The sequence below is a fragment of the Eleutherodactylus coqui genome, chromosome 11 (genome assembly GCF_035609145.1).
Source record: "Eleutherodactylus coqui strain aEleCoq1 chromosome 11, aEleCoq1.hap1, whole genome shotgun sequence".
Taxonomy (NCBI): Eukaryota; Metazoa; Chordata; class Amphibia; order Anura; family Eleutherodactylidae; genus Eleutherodactylus; species Eleutherodactylus coqui.
In genome coordinates, this window is record NC_089847.1 from 66520515 (window position 1) to 66540356 (window position 19842).

The following is a 19842-nucleotide window of genomic DNA, read 5'->3' on the forward strand; positions in this document are numbered from 1 at the left end:
CCACCTCCAACAAGTACGCTCACAGCACCCCCCCCCCCACGGTGCAACAAGTACAATAATAATACCCCACCACCACCACAAGTACACTGACAGCATCCCCCATCTCGCTGACACCCCCCCGCCCCCGACAAGTACACTGACAGCCCCCCCTGGATGATCACACAGATTCCGCTGCGGACGGGCCACGGATCAGATGGCTTCCATTGACTTCAATGTAAGCCATCCGCGCCGAAATAGAACATGCTGTGATTTACTTCTGCGAGTGGAAAATCGCAATTGATTGGGCCTTAGGCCTCCCTCACACAGATATTTTTCAACGCTGCGTTTATTGAGGTTTCAGCAGAGTTGCCATGCATTTTTGACAACGTTTTGGCTGCACTTTCAGCACAGCTGAAAACACAGCCAAGGATGCTGAAAAAAAGTCAATACTCACCTAGCTGGCGCTGTCTGAGTCCCTGCTGCTGCTCTCCGGAGCTCCCGGCACTTGTCGTTGCTGACGGAGAATCTTTTGCTAGTGACAGTGTTTGAAGACCCCGCATCCAGCAGAAGACTGCTCCGATTGGCTGAGCCCACTGATTGTCAGCACTCAGCCAATCACAGCCTGCGCTGGATGCACCAATCACAGACATTCATTGAATAGCTGTGATTGGTGCATTGAGTGCCGCTTCTGATTGGCGGAGCCGGCGTTCCTGAACCAATCAGAGCAATCTCTCCCTGGGAAGTGGGGATTTCAATTCCCGCCACTAGCAATGGATGATTTGTTGGCTTGACAAATGCCCGGCAGCCTGCCTGGAGCTCTGGAGAACAGCGGCAGGAACCCCGACGGCACCAGCTAAGTAGGTATTCCTCTTTTTTTCGGTAGCGCTGGCGTTTAGTGCTGCCAGAAACGTGGTACCAAGTTGTGCTACCTTTTCAGCAGCGCTGAAACTGCTGCCCATTCATTTCAGTTGGTGATGCAGGCTGAAAACGGCCATTGAAATGAATAGGAGCGTTGTACAGCGTTTAGCGCAGCGCTGAAAAGGTAGCGCTAAATGCTGTACAAAAACATTTGTATGAGGGGAGGCATATTATTAATTTCTGTAACAGCTCAGCCGTATGCAGCAATTATAGCAACCTGATTGGTTCTGATTCATAATTCCGATTCATAATTCCAGCAACCTGATTGGTTGTTTGAGTTGACTGATTCAACCTGATTGGTTGTTAGGGCTGAGCTGTTACAGAACTTGTTAATATGCATGAGGGAGGCCTAAGGCTGCCTGTCCACGGGCATTGCAGTATCACGTAGCGGATCTCCGCCGGCCGGGAGCAGGAGCTCGCAGGCGGATCTCCGCTGTCAGGCTTATCTAATAGATAGGCATGATGCGATTTGCCGGCCGCGAGCGGAGAATCGCAATGGTTCTCCGCTCGTGGACGGGGGGGAGCTCTCTCCATAGCGTCGCTATGGAGAGCGGTCGGATTATCGCCGCGGGAAACGCAATTCAAACTCGCCCATGGACAGGCAGCCTAAGTGTTCATATTGGCTGTGGACCGATTGCTTTATCTTACTGCTATCCTCAGAAAATGAACACTATTCTTCTGGTGGGCTATTATGGGAAGTCTCCCTATCCATGGGAACTGCCCTCCCCCAAGTAGTCTCTTCTGTGTTCTGCACTTATCTAAGTAGCACTGTCGCTAGGGATTTAAAATCACACTAGATCTTAAAATTAAAACAATGTGGCCACTTCTGGAGTATCACCGCCACAAGAGTCATCTGAGGTCTGCACTTATAGTGGACGCCCTTCTTGCTCCACTTAAAAAGAGTAAAAAAAGTAGTCCTAGCGTGCTGCCGTCAAGCATCCCCCGTGTCCACCTCCACTAATGCCATAATCATGTTACTACCAGGTCCCCAAACAGCGGGCGCGAGGCGGCAGCCAGGCTCTGACCCCGCACAGTCTTCGGACACAGGCGCCATGACGTCACAGAAGGAAGCCTCGCCCATAAACATTGTATTACATCGCTGATTGGTTCGCAGACCACTGTCAACTACGTCAATATGCGATCGGCCGCGCCTCACCCGATCACGAGGGTTCTTCCTCTTCCTGCGATTGGCTGTTGCCTCAGTCTGCTCTGTTGTCTACGCCATGTCTGAGCGCTCTGTGGCAACGGGGCCCTCGGGGGCCACAGCAATGGTGCCACTAGGGGGCTCTATCCCTGGTGGTGACTTTCCCGTTACAGAGCCCACCCCGACAGCTGGAGGTCCGGTTCGCATGAACTTGTACGCGACCTGGGAGACAGACCGAGGCAGCGCGGCCTGCGTACCCAGGTATGACGTCAGCGCGTATCATGATGTCATTCACAGCTGCAGATAAATATGCGGGAGCTGAGAGTGTCATTGGGTACTAAGCTTGGACCTGCATGATGACAGGCAGCCTAGAGGGAGTGTCATGTCACTTTGTGCTTGTCACGGAAATTGCCTGGAAGTTTAGTAATAATTAAAAGGGTGTAGAGGAATAAATTGTCTTCTCCACGCTGACGATGACTGAGACCCTCTATGCGGCTTTGGCGTGTTTGCAAAGCCAGCTATGTACCATAGATGTTAAGGGCTAATGCCCTCGGACTAATTTATGCCGTGTTCCCTGCGGTGGAATAACGCGGTTATTAGGTTCTATTGAACCTGATGGCTCAGTACTCGCATGTGGGATTCTGCCGCAGATTTACGGCATATTCTATTTTACAGCGTCTTTCCGCGGCGGGAGGTCTCCTGGCCTTAAAACCTCCGGCGAAGCCCGCTGCATCCGTGGGCAGGAGGCCTAAAGGTACAGCTACACTGAGCGTAAATGCACAGGTGTTTTGCAGTGTGATCAACAAATGTAATCCCCAGTGTAAACTGACATGCAGCGCACATTGTACGTCATGTCCATTCATACTGTGGATTTTATTCCCAGACATTGTTTGACAGACTTGTTAACCCCTTAATGGAATGATGGTCAGCAGCAAAGAATAATGGAAACATTGCACACCTCAGCAATTCAATGAGAGTACCAAATGCACGCCACAGAGTAAGCCTAACTGCACAGCTCGAAACGTCGCTGCTATTTGGGACCTTGTATGGAGGAATCAAGTTTTTGCTTTTTTTTTTCTACCTCTTGCATCTTCCATTGCTGCCATAGCCTTTGCTATTTTGTAAACTCCTTAGTGACCAAGCCTGTTTGCTCCTTAATGACCAGGCCAAGTTTTGGAAATCTGACATGTGTCACTTTAACATAGAATTAAGGCCCCTTTAGACACAACGATTATTGCTCAAAGCCATCCTTTGAGCAATAATCGCTGTGTGTAACTGCACTGACGTTAAGCCGTCACTCATCGTTGCCTTTCAGCGTGCTGTAAGACAATGATGAGCCTTATCAGGGATTTCTAGTGGGATACAGCTGATACTATTGTTTCAGCTGTATCCCGCTCCCTGATGACAGGCTGGGTATGAAGAACAGAGCGGTCCAGCTGCGTTCTCCATATCCCATACGGAGAGCTCCGCTGTATAACAGCCAGGTGCTCCGAGCAGAAAACAGCTGGAAAACAGCCAGGCGCTCGAAGCGGGGAACAGCAGATGCAGAAGACAAGCGGGTACACCCATCTTGTCTTCTGCATCCTCCGCTCGCAGCGCAAGGTGATCGCTCATCCTGAGCGATCATCTTGCGCAGTAAATGACAACGATTATCGCTCAGAAGACATCTTTTGAGCGATAATCGTGTCTAAATTGTGAAAATCTCCACACGGGGTGGCTAATCCGTTGTGACAAAGCCGGAATTGACGGCCGTAGCATGTCAAATTTTATTTTTTCTTTTCCGTTGTGGCCTCACTCCTCTCTAAGGGCGCCCACCCACTGGCGTTTTTTTACCTGCGTTTTGCGTTTTTCCTGCACAGGCATAGAGATAACATGTGTTCCTGTCCACTGGCGTTTTTTTTGCGTTGCGTTTGCGTTTTTAACATAGGAACTGTCAGTTGCATATGTGTCCTTATTTTTCTCCTAATGCACCCATGAATGTCAATGGAAATTCACGGAAAAGCCGCGAAAACGCCGCGAAAAACGCGCGGGAAACGCGGCGAAAACGCTGCGTTTTTTCCCCGCGGAAAACGCAAACGCCAGTGGGTGGGCGCCCTAAGGGGAGAGAAAGCCGCAATGGAATTCTGGGGGCCGAACAACTGCAAAACCTGCTGCGAAAATACGGCCTGTATCAGTGGTCTGTGTATGAAGAGAGATCGCAGGTTGACCTCTCTTCATACAGCGCTGGTGTCAGGCTTGGGCAATAGCTGCAATCAGCTGCACGGCTGCTCAGCGCTATTAACTCTTTGAATGCCGCTGTCAAGTTTGCATTTAAATTAGCAGCATTTAAATCCCCTGAACATCGTTCGGGGATCCCGTACGGCCCCCCGCGATGGGATTGCAGGGAGCCGTGCGGGTGTCATGGCAGCTGGGGTCCTTCTGAAAGGCCCCAGGGCTGCCTTAGCAGATTGCCTATCAAGTCGTCCCCATGGGATGGCTTGATAGGCTGTCTCTCAGATTGCAGTATGATGTAATGCTATGTCATTACATCATACTGCAGGAGCGATCAAAGCATCACATGTTGTGGGCCCCTACAGGAAGGGGGGGGGGCTAAAATAAAATTAAAAATAAGATCAATAAAGTTTTACTAATTGTAAAAAAAAAGAAAGGTATTAAAAGTTTAAGTCACCCCCCTTTTGCCATATCTATAATAAAAAAAAAATCTAAAACAAAAGTACATATTTGGTTATTGCTGCATCTGTAAAAGTCCGATCTACTAAAGTAATGCATAATTTACCCTGCTCAGTGAATGTCGTCTGAAAAAATAAAGAACACCAGAAATGCACTTTTTCAGTCTCCCTGTCTCACAGAAAAAATGCAATCAAAAGCGATCAAAAAGTCTTCTGAAATGGCACCAATGCAAACTACAGGACATCTCGCAAAAAATGAGCCCTTGCACAACTATGTCGACGGAAAAATAAAAAAGTTATTGTGCGCAGAAGATGGAGACAGAAAATAATTTAAAAAAATCTTTGAAAAAAAATAAAAGTAGTACAGCAAAAAAAAATTACGTATGTTTGGTATCTTAGTAATCGTACTGACCCATAGAATAAAGTTATCATACCGTTTTTGTTGCAGTTTGTGTGCTGTAGAAACAAGCCGCACTGAAAGATGTCAGAATGTCATTTTTTTTTCATATTACTCTACTTAGAATTTTAAAAAAGTTTTTCAGTACATTATATGGTACATTAAATAGCACCATTAAAAAATATAAATTGTCCTGCAAAAAACAAGCCCTCGAACAGTGACGTCGATGGATAAAGGAGTTACGATTTTTTAAAATGAGGGAGGAAAAAAAAAAAGGCTGCGTCCTTAAGGGGTTAATATAATGGACACATTGGCTGTACATCTATAAATAGAAAGAAGTCAGCTCACCTATTCTTCTTAATTCAATTCAGCCTATTCAATTCACAGGCGTGCAAAGAAAACTCAGTGGACTGCTTAAGGCCGCCTGCAGACGGCCGGGTCGGATCCGGCAGCGAGAATTCTCGCCACGGGACCCGACCTGAGCGCCTGCAGAGAGCAGCGCGTACTCACCCGCGCTCGCAGCTCCAGATCTTTCATGTGTCGGCTGCCGGGCAGCCGGAGCATGTGCAGACCGGAGCCGGCGGCCGGTGAGTGACGTGTCTGTGTGGGGCTCTACGAGCCCCGCACAAAAAGAGAGCATGCTGCGGTTTGCTTGCCGTGCGGCCAAACCGCAGCTGTCTGCCTAGGATTGCGTTTGCTAACGCAATCCTATGGCAGTTTCCAAGGGCGGAAATTCCGCGGGAAATCCCGCCGCGGAATTTCCGCCCGTCTGCAGCTGGACTTACTGCTCTAAAGGCCCATTTACACTGGACGAATGTCTGCAAACGATGCCCAACACTCGTTTAGCATATACACGCTCCTGTGCTGTTACACAGCGCGGCCAGCAGGGAAGTGGGGTGGCTGGAGGACATTTCCCTCCTCGCTCTCCCCCACCCCTCTCCATTCACTTTAACCCCTTCCTGTTCCAGGGTGTACATTTATGTCCTGCACTGTCGTGATATGTATGAAGCGAGATCATGGCGCGACCTCTCTTCATACAGCGCGGGTGTCAGCTGTTTATTACAGCTGACACTAACGGGCACAATAGCTGCAATTGGCTGCTCGGCCAATCGCGGCTATTAACTCTTTAAATGCTGTTGTTCAGACAGCTCCATTTAAATCACCCGAATGATGTTCGGGGGTCCCATATGGCCCCCCTGCGATGAGATTGCACGGAGACTTGTGGGTGTCATGGCAGCCGGGGGCCTTCTAAAAGGTCCCAGGGCTAACTTAGCAGGCTGCCCATCAAGTCATCCTCGTGGGGTGGCTTGATAGACTGCCTGTCAGATTGCAGTATGATGTAATGCTATGGCATTACATCATACTGCAGAAGCGATCAAAGAATGGCTAGTTGTGGTCCCCCTTGGGGGGGGGGGGGGGCTAAAGCAAAAAAATAAGATCAATAAAGTTCTGCTCATTGTGGGGGGGGGGGAAGGATTAAAAGTTTTTAAGTCAACCCCTTTTGCCATATCTATCATAAAAAAAATCTTAACTCCTAAAACAAAAATACATATTTTGTATCGCTGAGTCCGTAAAAGTCCGATTGATCAAAGTAATGCATTATTAACTCTGTATGGTGAACGTCGTCCCAAATAAATAAATAAAGAACGGCAGAAATGCTCTTTTCCCTCCGACATCATGACAGCATACATCTGGAGGTTGCTCACCTGCTGACCTGATGGGACAGGAAAAGGCAGAGCATAAAAGAAACCTCCCCTCCACCAAACACCAGTGCTTTTCCTGTCCCTTCAGGACAGCAGCGGCAGAGCTCCAACGATACTGTCCCATGCCGGAGGTTCCAGGGCTTACCGGTGAGCAGCGGCATCTCTCCTGGCAGCCCCGGTTGCCCCAGTGGGAAGTACCTCATCTGGGAGCTAACCGGGGACTGCGTGGGCCTGGGTCCAAGTACATCTGGGAGCTAACCGGGGACTGCGTGGGCCTGGGTCCAAGTACGGGCTTTCCGGCACCACTGCGGCCGTCATTTAGGCGGCGGCTGCCATCTCTGGGTCCAGGGCCAAGCGGCAGCATTTCTCAAGGGGGCGTGGCCTCGGCGGAGCACAAGGAGTGACGCCAGATGCTCTGCAAAGGGGCGTGGCCTAGCACAAAAGGGCGGGGCCTAGCGGAAAGTGGGCGTGGTCTAGGGCGGCTGGCGCCGGATTCAATTTTTAAAGCTCCTCTGCACCAGGGAAGACGGCTGGTGTTTCTTCACGCCAGGGAATCGATCCTAAGTACAGGAGTTGATCCCACAAGCGCAGGATGTCGGCTAGAGAGGACCCAGAGAATCTCCAAACTGTAAGTGGTCCAGTGGGCCAACCTACAGACACCTGCACTACATACACTTCCTGACTAACAGAGTTCTCCCTTGTCATTTCAGGACAGGGATACTCAAAAACATAGGGAGGCTAGGAGGAGGAGTAAAAAGTGTCCAGTGTGCTTGGCCAAACTCGACGACTCCTACACCAAAACATTATGTGCCATTTTGTTCTGCAAAAGTTCTGCAGGAGGAAAAATCTTCCCTTATGTCCGAAATTCGGTCGGTCGTCCGGGAAGAAGTTCAGTCCTCCCTCTCGGACCTCCAACCTGGGCCCTCAGGGGTTACACGAAGGTCTGCTCCGGCTGTGTCAGAGTCCGACTCTGACATGGCGGAAGATTTGGAGTTTGATAATCTCGGGGAAGTGTTGCAGGAGGAGAAAAAGTACCTTTTTTCCACCGCTGACATGGATCAACTTTTAAAAGCTGTACGTAGAACCATGCAGGTGGAGGAAGATGTGCAGCAACCCCGCACGGCGCAAGACGATGTTTGCGGGACTGCTTCTACAATGGAAATCTTCGTTTCCTGTAAATGCCACACTAAAACAACTAATCCTGAACGAGTGGGATTGTGTAGATCAAGCTCCGCTAATCCCTAGGGAGTTCAAGGAGCGCCTTTTATTTGCGGGAGACGAGGTGGCGTTTCTGGACGAAATGCCGAAAGTAGATGCGGCTATCGCTATGGTGTCCAGGAAATCTGGATTACAATTTGAAGATACGTCCCACTTAAAGGACTCCTTGGACAATAAAGTGGACATGACCATGCGTAAGGCCTGGTCCACGTCCAGCCTTATTATAAAATCCAATATCGCGGCCACTTCTGTTGCTCGCTCCATGGCGGTCTGGCTGGATCAGCTCGCATCCCTAATTGACCAAAAAGCCTCCAGGGAAGAGTTTGCGAGCGGCATCCCTCTGCTACAAATGGCAACGGGGTTTCTGGCGGATGCCTCTATGGAAACGGTCCACTTCGGAGCTCGCATGGCAGCCCTATCCAACACCGCCAGAAGGACAGTCTGGGTAATGGAGTGATTGGGGGACTTAACATCCAAAAACAAGCTGTGTACCCTACCCTTTCGGGGCGCACGCATTTTTGGACCGGACCTGGATCGCCTGCTGGAAAAAGCAGCTGACAAGAACCAGGGACTGCCAGCCATCAGACCGCCCAAGAGACCCTTCACTCCACGTCCCTTGTCTACATACGCTGGGAAAGGGAAGACCGGAAGATGGTCTTATCCGAAGGGTGGAAGGGGTAAGACTCTTATTGTTGTCCCTCAGCCCGCTTCTTCGTGCCCGGTGGGCGGTAGACTGGCTCATTTTGCCACTAGTTGGCGTAACATAACGACTAACGAGTGGGTGCTACACCTGGTGGCGGAGGGGTACAAGATCGAACTAGAATCTCGCCCCCCTGACAGATTTATTGTAACCTCAATCCAGTCTCTAGGCCTAGAGCAGGCTCTGTTGAGAGGTGTACAGAACCTGCTGGATCCTAGCGCGGTTATCCCCGTCCCCAAGAAGGAACGGGGGAAGGGATTTTATTCCCCCCCTTTTTCTGGTTCCCAAACCAGATGGTTCCTACCACACAATAATTAACCTCAAAGAACTGAATAAATTCATTGAGTATAGGAAATTTAAAATGGAGACTATCAGAACTGCAACTCCCCTAATTGCCAGGGATAATGTAATGGCTACAATTGACCTAAAGGATGCTTACTTTCACATCCCTATTTTCGCCAACTCGCAAAAGTTCCTGAGGTTTTCGCTGAGAATGGAAGGGGAAATCTGTCTCTTAGTTTATTTGCCTCCCATTTGGAATTTCCTCTGCTCCGCGGATTTTTTCCAAGGTGGTGATAGAAATGGTTGCCTTTTTGCGCAATCGTGGGATTATTATCGTCCCCTACTTGGACGACTTCCTGTTGGTGGCAGATTCCCTGACTATTCTGAGGTCACACCTGGGTTCCATGCTTCAACTGTTTAAGGACCTGGGTTGGATTATTAATGATCTAAAATCCAACATGGAACCAGAAACCAGGAAAAAATTCCTGGGAGTCATTCTGGATTCCAGTCTCCAAAATTCATCCCTTCCTCCTCTAAGGAAACAGCTTATTTTAGAGGAATGTTCCACTCTCTATAAAAAATCTAGAGTAACAGTAAGAGACGCAATGCGGATCCTAGGGCTAATGACTTCGTGTATTGGTGTGGTTCCCTGGGCCCAGTTCCATAGTCGCTGTCTCCAGTCACTAATCCTTCAGAATTGGGACAAGTTACAGTCCACACTTGACCAGACAATCTCTATTTCTGCTAAAGCCAGATCTTCACTCCGCTGGTGGTTGTCATCGGACAACCTGTCATGGGCATCCGAATGGAACTTGGACCCTGCAATAATAATCACAACAGATGCCAGCGCCAAAGGGTGGGGGACCCACTTTGAAGGCGGTCATATACAGGGTACTTGGGACGCTCATGAGAGATCTGGTTCATCTAACTTTAGAGAACTTAATGCGGTGTGGAAATCCCTACGTAGCCTGCAATCGCTCTTAGGGATGAAGCATGTGAGGATCTTCTCAGATAATATGACAGTGTCACTCATTCGCCACCAGGGTACCACCAGGAATCCTCTACTGCAGCAGTTGGCGGGAAGGATCCTTCAGTGGGCGGAACTCACAACCGAGTCACTGTCGGCCTTTCACATAAAAGGAGTCGAGAATTCAGCCGCAGACTTTTTTAAGCAGGAAGAAAGTGGACCCAGGAGAGTGGGAACTCCATCCCGAGGTGTTCAGCCTGCTTGTGATGAAATGGGGGATATCAGAAATAGACCTATTTGCGTCAAGCGCAAATACCCAGTGCCGGCTTTTCTTTTCCCGAGGCGCGGAGAAACAGGCCTTGGGCACGGACTAAGGAAATTACTGCGGCCAAGCCTGTCAGTAATTCTGGTAGCACCTTATTGGCTCAAAGACCTTGGTTTCCCCTCCTGAAATCTCTGTCAGTAGGAGAGCCTTTCCACCTTCCACCAAGACCGGACCTATTGCTGCAGGGCCCTCTTCTTTACCCGGAGGTTCACAAGTTCAGGCTTACGGCCTGGATCTTGAACGGGTAAAATTCTTGGGGAAGGGTCTTTCTCCTAACGCAATTTCCACTATTAGCGAGAGCCTTAAACCCTCGACAAAAAAGATCTATTCCAAAGTCTGGAAAAAATTCTCGGAGTGGATGGGCCAGGACATCCAACAGTTAATTCAGCCAGACATCTGTAAAATCCTAGATTTCCTCCAGGCGGGCCTGGATAAAGGGTTGAGTCCGAATACCCTCAAAGTCCAAGTTGCGGCTTTGGGGGCTTTCTTTGATCTCGCGCTTGCGGAGCACAGGTGGATTAGGAGATTTCTTAGAGGGGCAAGTAGATTGCATCCATTTACACGGCTTACGGCACCCCCCTGGGATCTGACCATAGTCCTTCAGGCCTTCTGCGATTTCCCCCATTTGAACCTATTAGAGATCTATCCATCGCCTTGCTGATGTATAAGATAGCCCTCCTTGTGGCAGTCACGTCGGCTAGATGCGTGGGTGAAATCCAGGCCCTCTCACGAAGGGCCCCATATATGACTATTCACCCAGACAAAATAGTATTTTCTTTAGACCCGTCCTTTCAGCCTAAAGTCTTGTCAGATTTCCACAGAGGCCAGCCAATAGTTATTCCAGTCTTCTGCCAAGATTTCAAAAATGAAAAGGAGCAGAAGCTCCATAATCTAGATGTCAAAAGAGCTGTACTAGCGTACCTTGAGGCAACGGAAAGTTTCAGAAAGACTGATAAACTTTTCATTCAATTTCAGGGGCAGGCCAAAGGAAGGGCCACTTCTAAAGATGCGATCGCCCGGTGGCTCAGGAGAGCTGTCCAGGAGGCTTACAAGGCCAAGGGCATCCCTCCTCCAGAAGGATTGAAGGCCCACTCGAGAGCGGTGGCATCTTCTTGGGCAGAAAGAGCGCACGCGTCAATCGAGCAGATTTGTAACGCAGCCACGTGGACATCTGGCCATACCTTTATTAAACACTACAGGCTGGACTTTAAATGTAGTCAGGACGCAACCTTCGGTAGATAGGTGCTCCAAGCAGTAATCCCTCCCTAAAAAAGCCCATGCTAGTTATTTGGTATTCCTCCAGATGTATGCTGTCATGATGTCGGAGGGAAAACGGGAATTTCCCCAGTCGTCTTCACAACAGCACCAATTGAGATTGCCTCCTCCTGATAGGACAGGAACACACTGAGAGGTTAAAAGCCCCCCCCCCTTCCCCACTTTCCTCAGTGTCTTTCTGTCCTGCCAGGAGGCAGGATCTCTGAGAGGGGCTGGTGGAGAAGCCAGCCAGGATTACTTACGGGCGGATCGGAGGGCAGTGGGTCAGCCTGTCCTCCCTTCCAAGCCAGATGACTCCCGGGACGCCACATGGGGTGGTAACCCCCGGGCCAAGTTCCTCACGCGGCGGCCCATGGGGGGTACAAAGCGGGAGCCTCAGTCCCCCTTGTCCTCCCTGCAGAGTTACAGCGCGGCGCTCCAGGAAGCCCTTCAGCGGGGGGCGGGGCGCCGCGTCACGGGTCCAGCGTGATGGCGTCATCGCGTCTGCATCAGGAGCGGAGGGGGCAGGGCTTAGCGCAGGAGCGCGAAAATTAAAAAAGATAGGAACCTGAGAGAAGCCAGAACAGACCAGCACTACAGGTCGCAAGGTGTCTGCAGGTGTCATGCGGTATAGTAATGAGTGCTCCAGCCCCAGAGACAGCTGAAACCTCAGCCTCAGCGGCCGTAAGTAGCCAGTGCGGCAAAAAATACAATGCAAATATCCAGTGTATTGTGTATGGAAAAATTGCATATTTACCCGCAAAAATGCTTTATTTGTCCGGGGGATAAAAAAGACATTCCCCCCCCCATCCCAGAACAAAACTCAGAAACTGCGTGGAATGCGGGATAAGACTGCCAGCTACGTACCAGAGGCCTCTATGCAAGGCATGCGTAGCTAGACTAGTCAAAGAGGAATCGGGGGGATTCATGGAGGACGTAAGGAAGCTGGTGAAAGAAGAGGTTAGATCAGCCCTAACGTCACAGCTGGCGCCGCCAGCGAAACGCCAGAAAAGGGCGTATGTTCCTGACGAGACTTCCGACTCCGAGAGTTCTATCAGGTCGGAGCATGAGGAACAGGTGGCCGAGGAGTCCTCAGATGAGGAGGACTACAAAAGATACTTATTCCATCAGGACGACTTAATGGAATTGATTAAGTCAGTCAGGGCTACACTAAAAATGGAAGAGCCCAGAGAACCACGTACCTTACAAGATGAGATATTCGGGGGACTAGGGGAGAGGCGCAAGCATACCTTCCCTGTCCACAAGAATATCACCAAAATAATCCAGAAAGAGTGGAGGAAACCAGACGCTAGCTCCTTCTCCACTAGAGGGGTAAAAAGAAGGTACCCATTCGAGGAGGAAGTTTGCGCAAGCTGGGAGAAGGTACCTAAGGTAGACGTCCCAGTGGCCAAATTAGCCAGGAAAACGACCCTGCCCTTTGAGGATGCCGCACAGTTAAAAGATCACATGGATCGCAAAGCTGAGGACCTTCTAAAGAAATCATGGGAGGCAGCGGCAAACATACTTAGGCCAGGGATCGCAGCCACTTGTGTGGCGTGGACTCTGGGGTATGGCTAGAATAGCTACAGCTACACCTAACCAATAAGACGCGGAGGGAACAGATCCTAAATTCCCTTCCGATCCTGCATATGGCAGCAAATTTCCTAGCGGACACCGCGGTCGAGACTGTCAAACTCTCGGTGAAAGCTACAGCCCGGTCTAACTCAGCCAGAAGAGTGTTATGGCTGAAATCGTGGTCAGGCGACCTAGCCTCAAAAAATAAGCTATGCGCCCTCCCGTTCTACGGCCAGTTCTTGTTCGGACCGGACCTTGACAAGATTCTAGAGAAGGCGGCCGACAAAAAGAAGGGATTCCCTGAAGAAAAGCCACAGAGAGGGAAGACCTTCTTCCGGGCCCCAGTGCAACAGCCAGAGGCCTACCGAGGCAAGGGCAAGACAGGCCGCTGGAGTTAGCCCAAGGGGGGCAGAGGAAGGAACATCCTCTTTAAAACCCCCACCAGGGGGAGCCAAAGCAGAGACCCTGACGCCATCCCCGTAGGGGCAAGGCTGGGGAGCTTTGTGGATCAATGGGCCGCGATTTGCGAAGGCCCATGGATCCCAAAGATCTTACAGCAGGGATACCGGATAGAGCTGGTGTCCCTCCCCAGAAGAAAATTCGTTATCACGGGAGGCTCCAAACAACAGTTACACCTACTAAGGCAAAGCATTCGGGACCTGCAACAACTAAACGCAATAACCCCCGTACCGCAAAACGAGGAAACCCAGGGCCATTATTCCAGGCTCTTCCTAGTAAGGAAACCCTGCGGGAAACAGCGGATGATAGTGAACCTGAAACCTCTGAACACCTGCATCAGATACAGAAAATTCAAGATTGAGTCCATCTCCTCAACGATAAAGTTAATTCCCAAAGGAGCCTACATGGCATCCATGGATTTAAAGGATGCTTATTTCCACGTACCGATCCACGAGGGGTCCCGGAAATACCTAAGGTTCGCAGTGGATATGGGTAAAGGAATAGAGCACCATCAATTCAGATGCCTGCCTTTCGGGATCTCCTCAGCATCCAGAATCTTCACCAAAATTATGGCAGAGGTAGCCGCCTACCTGAGGAAGAAGTCGGTCCTAATAGTACCCTACCTGGACGATTATTTTAATAATAGCAGAGTCCAGAGAACTCCTAACAAAACACCTGAGGATAGTGCTAGAACTTCTCCAATCCTTAGGATGGATCATAAACTGGGAAAAATCCAGCCTAGATCCCGACAAGCAGAAAACGTTTCTGGGTATAACGCTCAACTCAGAATCGCAATGCTCCTGCCTACCCGAGGAGAAAATACAAAAAATCCGACGGCTAGTCAAAACCTTTCTACGGAGACGATTATGCACAATTCGGGAAGCCATGTCTCTCCTGGGAAGCTTGATGTCATGCATTCCAGGAGTGGCATGGGCCCAGGCTCACACCAGAGCCCTGCAAGCCTCAGTCCTATCCACGTGGGACAAAAGGCAGTCCTCTCTAGGGACAAGAATGTACATCCCAAGTGCGGTGAAAACATCCCTGCGTTGGTGGACATCCCCAGAGAACCTGTGGAGAGGGGTTCATTGGCTACAAAACCCAGCCACTCACATCACAACGGACGCAAGCGCCTAGGGATAGGGAGCGCATGTGGGGAACCAGTTCTTTCAGGGCCCATGGCCGCAAAGGACAAAAGAACAGTCCTCAAATTACAGGGAACTACAGGCCGTATGGCAGGTCCTACAGCAGTTAGGGAACTCGCTATGGGACCAGCATATAAAGATACTGTCAGACAATATCACCGCGGTTGCCCATATACGACACCAAGGGGGCACAAGATCTCCCGCCCTGCAAAACATCGCACAGAAAATTTTCCACTGGGCAGAGGGCCGGATCCTCTCGATCACGGCAACCCACTTGAAGGGGACACTAAACCAAAAAGCGGACTTTCTCAGTAGGAGGCAAATAGACCCAGGAGAATGGTCTCTCTCCCTGGAAACATTTAGAATCCTGACCAACCAGTCGGGGACCCCACATTTGGACCTGTTCGCAACCAGGGAAAATGCCAAAGTAAGCAACTTCTCCCTCCGGCCAGGAGATCGTCCGACAGCAGTAGACGCCCTAGGCCAAGACTGGGGAGAGGGGCTGGCATACGCCTTTCCTCCTATACCGTTGATCTCCAGAGTCTTACAACATTTCAGAACCCAGGTATGCACACTAATCCTGGTGACCCCCTTCTGGCCCAAGAAAAGCTGGTTCGGTCTTCTAGCAACATTGAGCGTCCAGGACCCAGTCACCTTCCCTACCTGGACAAAACTTCTATCGCAGGGGCCACTGAACCATCCGAGCCTAGACAAGCTCCACTTAACAGCATGGCTCTTGAGGAATCCTCACTAAAAGAGAAGGGATTCTCAGAGAGAGTAGTAGAAACGTTAATGTCCAGCAGAAAAAAGACGACCCACCTTATCTACCAGAAAGTTTGGAGAAGGTTTTCCTCATGGAGACAGGGAAGGGATCGCGGGGATTCTATCCCGGACATCCCTCTAATCTTAGAGTTCTTGCAGGAGGGCCTAGAGATGGGCCTCTCTCCAAGCACCCTGAAGGTCCAGGTCGCAGCCCTTAGCGCCATATGTGACACAAAGTTCGCAGACAACAGATGGGTCAACAGGTTCCTAGCAGCAGCAACTAGATTACGGCCTAGGCCCATAAATCTTTTTCCAGACTGGAACCTTAATTAAGCTCTAAGGGCCATGACAACGGTACCATTCGAACCGATCGAAGCACTACCCATAAAAATGCTTACTATCAAGACCATTTTTTTAGTAGCCATCACCTCCGCAAGACGGGTTAGCGAGCTGCAGGCTTTGTCGATTCGCCACCCGTTCCTGAAAATCTCGGACACCCAATTAGTATTTAAAATGGACCCGGCGTTTATGCCAAAAGTAGTATCACATTTTCATAGGTCCCAAGGCATAATAATCCCCTCATTTTTTAGTAAACCTAAAAACGAGGAAGAAAAAACCCTAAGCTGCCTGGACGTTAGGAGAGCAGTCCTAGGCTACATAGAGGCGACAAGCCACTGGAGGCGGGACGACAACCTGTTCGTCCAGTTCAGTGGCCCAAATAAAGGGAGCAAAGCAGCGAAAAGCTCCATAGCCAGGTGGATCCGCCTAGCCATCATAGAGTCCTATAAGGCCCTCGGGAAGGAAATCCCCTTAGCTCTTAAAGCCCATTCTACAAGGGCAGTAGCATCCTCATGGGCCGAACATAGCTCAGCTTCGGTCGAGCAGATATGCAAAGCCACAGTCTGGAAGAAACCCCACACGTTCGTTAAACACTATAGGGTAAAAGTGCAGCAGGACGAGGACATGGCCTTCGGCTGCAAAGTCCTCTCGGCAGCAATCCCACCCTAGGGAAACTTTAGTTGGTACGTCTCAATTGGTGCTGTCGTGGAGACGACTGGGGAAAAAATAGAGTATACACTACCGTTCAAAAGTTTGGGGTCACATTGAAATGTCCTTATTTTTGAAGGAAAAGCACTGTACTTTTCAATGAAGATAACTTTAAACTAGTCCTAACTTTAAACAAATGCACTCTATACATTGCTAATGTGGTAAATGACTATTCTAGCTGCAAATGCCTGTTTTTTTGTGCAAAATCTACAAAGGTGAATAGAGGCCCATTTCCAGCAACTATCACTCCAGTGTTCTAATGGTACAATGTGTTTGCTCATTGGCTCAGAAGGCTAATTGATGATTAGAAAACCCTTGTGCAATCATGTTCACACATCTGAAAACAGTCTAGCTCGTTACAGAAGCTACAAAACTGACCTTCCTGTGAGCAGATTGAGTTTCTGGAGCATCACATTTGTGGGGTCAATTAAACGCTCAAAATGGCCAGTAAAAGAGAACTTTCATCTGAAACTCGACAGTCTATTCTTGTTCTTAGAAATGAAGGCTATTCCATGCGAGGAATTGCTAAGAAATTGAAGATTTCCTACAACGGTGTGTACTACTCCCTTCAGAGGACAGCACAAACAGGCTCTAACCAGAGTAGAAAAAGAAGTGGGAGGCCGCGTTGCACAACTAAGCAAGAAGATAAGCACATTAGAGTCTCTAGTTTGAGAAACAGACGCCTCACAGGTACCCAACTGGCATCTTCATTAAATAGTACCCGCAAAACACCAGTGTCAACATCTACAGTGAAGAGGCGGCTGCGGGATTTTGGGCTTCAGGGCAGAGTGGCAAAGAAAAAGCCATATCTGAGACTGGCCAATAAAAGAAAAAGATTAAGATGGGCAAAAGAACACAGACATTGGACAGAGGAAGACTGGAAAAAAGTGTTGTGGACGGATAAATCCAAGTTTGAGGTGTTTGGATCACAAAGAAGAACGTTTGTGAGACGCAGAACAAATGAAAAGATGCTGGAAGAATGCCTGACGCCATCTGTTAAGCATGGTGGAGGTAATGTGATGGTCTGGGGTTGCTTTGGTGCTGGTAAGGTGGGAGATTTGTACAGGGTAAAAGGGATTCTGAATAAGGAAGGCTATCACTCCATTTTGCAACGCCATGCCATACCCAGTGGACAGCGCTTGATTGGAACCAATTTCATCCTACAACAGGACAATGACCCTAAACACACCTCCAAATTGTGCAAGAACTATTTACAGCAGAAGCAGGCAGCTGGTATTCTATCGGTAATGGAGTGGCCAGCGCAGTCACCAGATCTGAACCCCATTGAGCTGTTGTGGGAGCAGCTTGACCGTATGGTACGCCAGAAGTGCCCATCCAACCAATCCAACTTGTGGGAGATGCTTCTAGAAGCTTGGGGTGCAATTTCACAAGCTTACCTCAACAAATTAACAGCTAGAATGTCAAAGGTGTGCAATGCTGTAATTGCTGCAAAAGGAGGATTCTTTGACGAAAGCAAAGTTTGATGTAAAAACAATGTTATTTCAAATACAAATCATTATTTCTAACCTTGTCAATGTCTTGACTCTATTTTCTATTCATTTCACAACGCATGGTGGTGAATAAGTGTGACTTTTCATGGAAAACACAAAATTGTTTGGGTGACCCCAAACTTTTGAACGGTAGTGTACCTACCCGATTAATCGGGTTTCCAGTAGTCTCCACGACAGCACCCGTACCTCCCCCCCCTAAATTGATAGAAAAGAAACTATATAATATAATATAATTTTATAATAAAAAAAACAAAACAAAAAAAAAACCCCGGTTAGGGGAAAAAATTTAAGTTGAGCTCCTACCCCGGCAATTCGTTAGAATCCAGGAAAGTGGGGAAGGGGGGGGGGGGGAGCTTTTAACCTCTGTGTGTGCCTCCTCCTGATAGGACAGGAAATCTCAATTGGTGCTGTCGTGGAGACTACTGGAAACCCGATTATCGGGTAGGTATAATCTATTTTTTTTTTTTACCGATAATTCCCGATAAATCATGACAGCATACGGGCTTTTTTCCCTCCCTACCGACATGGTTACTCTTGTTTTGTCTAACACATGAGGTAATGTGTATGCTTATGTTTCTTTGTCTGAGGTGTGTGATGACAATAAAAACACACCTTCTGGTTAAGTATTCTGTCACTGTGGTTATTTGGAACGCACTGGTGTTTGGTGGAGGGGAGGTTTCTTTTATGCTCTGCCTTTTCCTGTCCCATCAGGTCAGCAGGTGAGCAACCTCGAGATGTATGCTGTCATGATGCCTTCAAGAAAGGGAATTATCGGTAAGAAAAATTCCCGTTTTTCAGTCACCCTGTCTCCCAGAAAAAAAATGCAATAAAAAGAAATTAAAAAGTCGTATGTATTTCAAATCGGTACCAACGCAAACTACAGGATTTCCCACAAAAAAACAGCCCTTGCACGACTATATCAACGGAAAAATAAAAATTATTGCACGCAGAAGATGGCGGCAGAAAATAATTGTAAAAAAATTAAATGTCTTTGAAAAAAAATAAAAGTAGTACAGCGAAAAAATATATATATACCAGTTTGGTATCGTAGTAATGCCATTTTTGTTGCAGTTTGTGCGCTGTAGAAACAAGACGCACTGAAAGATGGCGCAATGTCGTTATTTTTTTCATTTTACTCCCCTTTTGTTTTTCAGTGCATTATATGGTACAATAAATAGTACCATTGAAAAGTACAACTCGTCCCACAAAAAACAAGCACTCATACTTCGACGTCAATGGATAAATAAAGGAGTTATGATTTTTTTAAAAGGGGGGAGGAAAAAACGAAAATGGGGGAAAAAAAGGGCCGCATCATTAAGGGGTTAAGCAGCGGCCATTCAGTACTGAACGCCTGCTGTTTACACTAAACGAATATCGTTCAGGATTTTAGGCTGTTTAAAATCCTGAACAATAACACTGTGCAACAAATTAAAAAAAAAATTCTTAACAGAAAGTAAGTAATTTGTTTTTGTAAACTTAAAACCTGCTGATTACACTGGTAGCATTGAAAAATAGGAACACGTCTCACTTTCAAGTTACAAACCATCATCTCCTTTATTTAAGACGATAACTTTGGACGCGCCGTAATATTACTATTCAACAGTTTTTGGTGGAAAATGATGCTTGGATCTTGACTTCCTCCCGTAAGAAACCTTACTTTCCCTCTACAAGAACCCAGAAGTTGTCCATCATATTCAGATTGTACTTCTCTTTGCAATGGTCTTCAATGACTGAGATGTCTTGTGTGCAGAATATGCAGTGAATAGAACCGTTTGATTTCAATGGGTTAG

At 48.4% G+C, this 19842-nt stretch overlaps 1 protein-coding gene across 3 annotated transcripts in view; it reads left to right on the forward strand.

Annotated features, from left to right (window-relative positions):
* The first annotated feature begins 2077 nt into the window (after positions 1-2077).
* The window catches only part of PACS1 (phosphofurin acidic cluster sorting protein 1), a 141887-nt gene continuing 124122 nt past the window's right edge, over positions 2078-19842 (forward strand). Inside the window, exon 1 of one of the 3 annotated variants that reach the window (XM_066582469.1) lies at positions 2078-2302. In XM_066582469.1, the coding sequence (XP_066438566.1) occupies positions 2121-2302 (182 nt within the window). In that variant the 5' untranslated portion in view covers positions 2078-2120. Of the gene's footprint in view, positions 2303-17325; positions 18827-19842 lie in introns of those variants that run through there. The other 2 variants (XM_066582470.1, XM_066582472.1) reach the window with 2 other exon arrangements.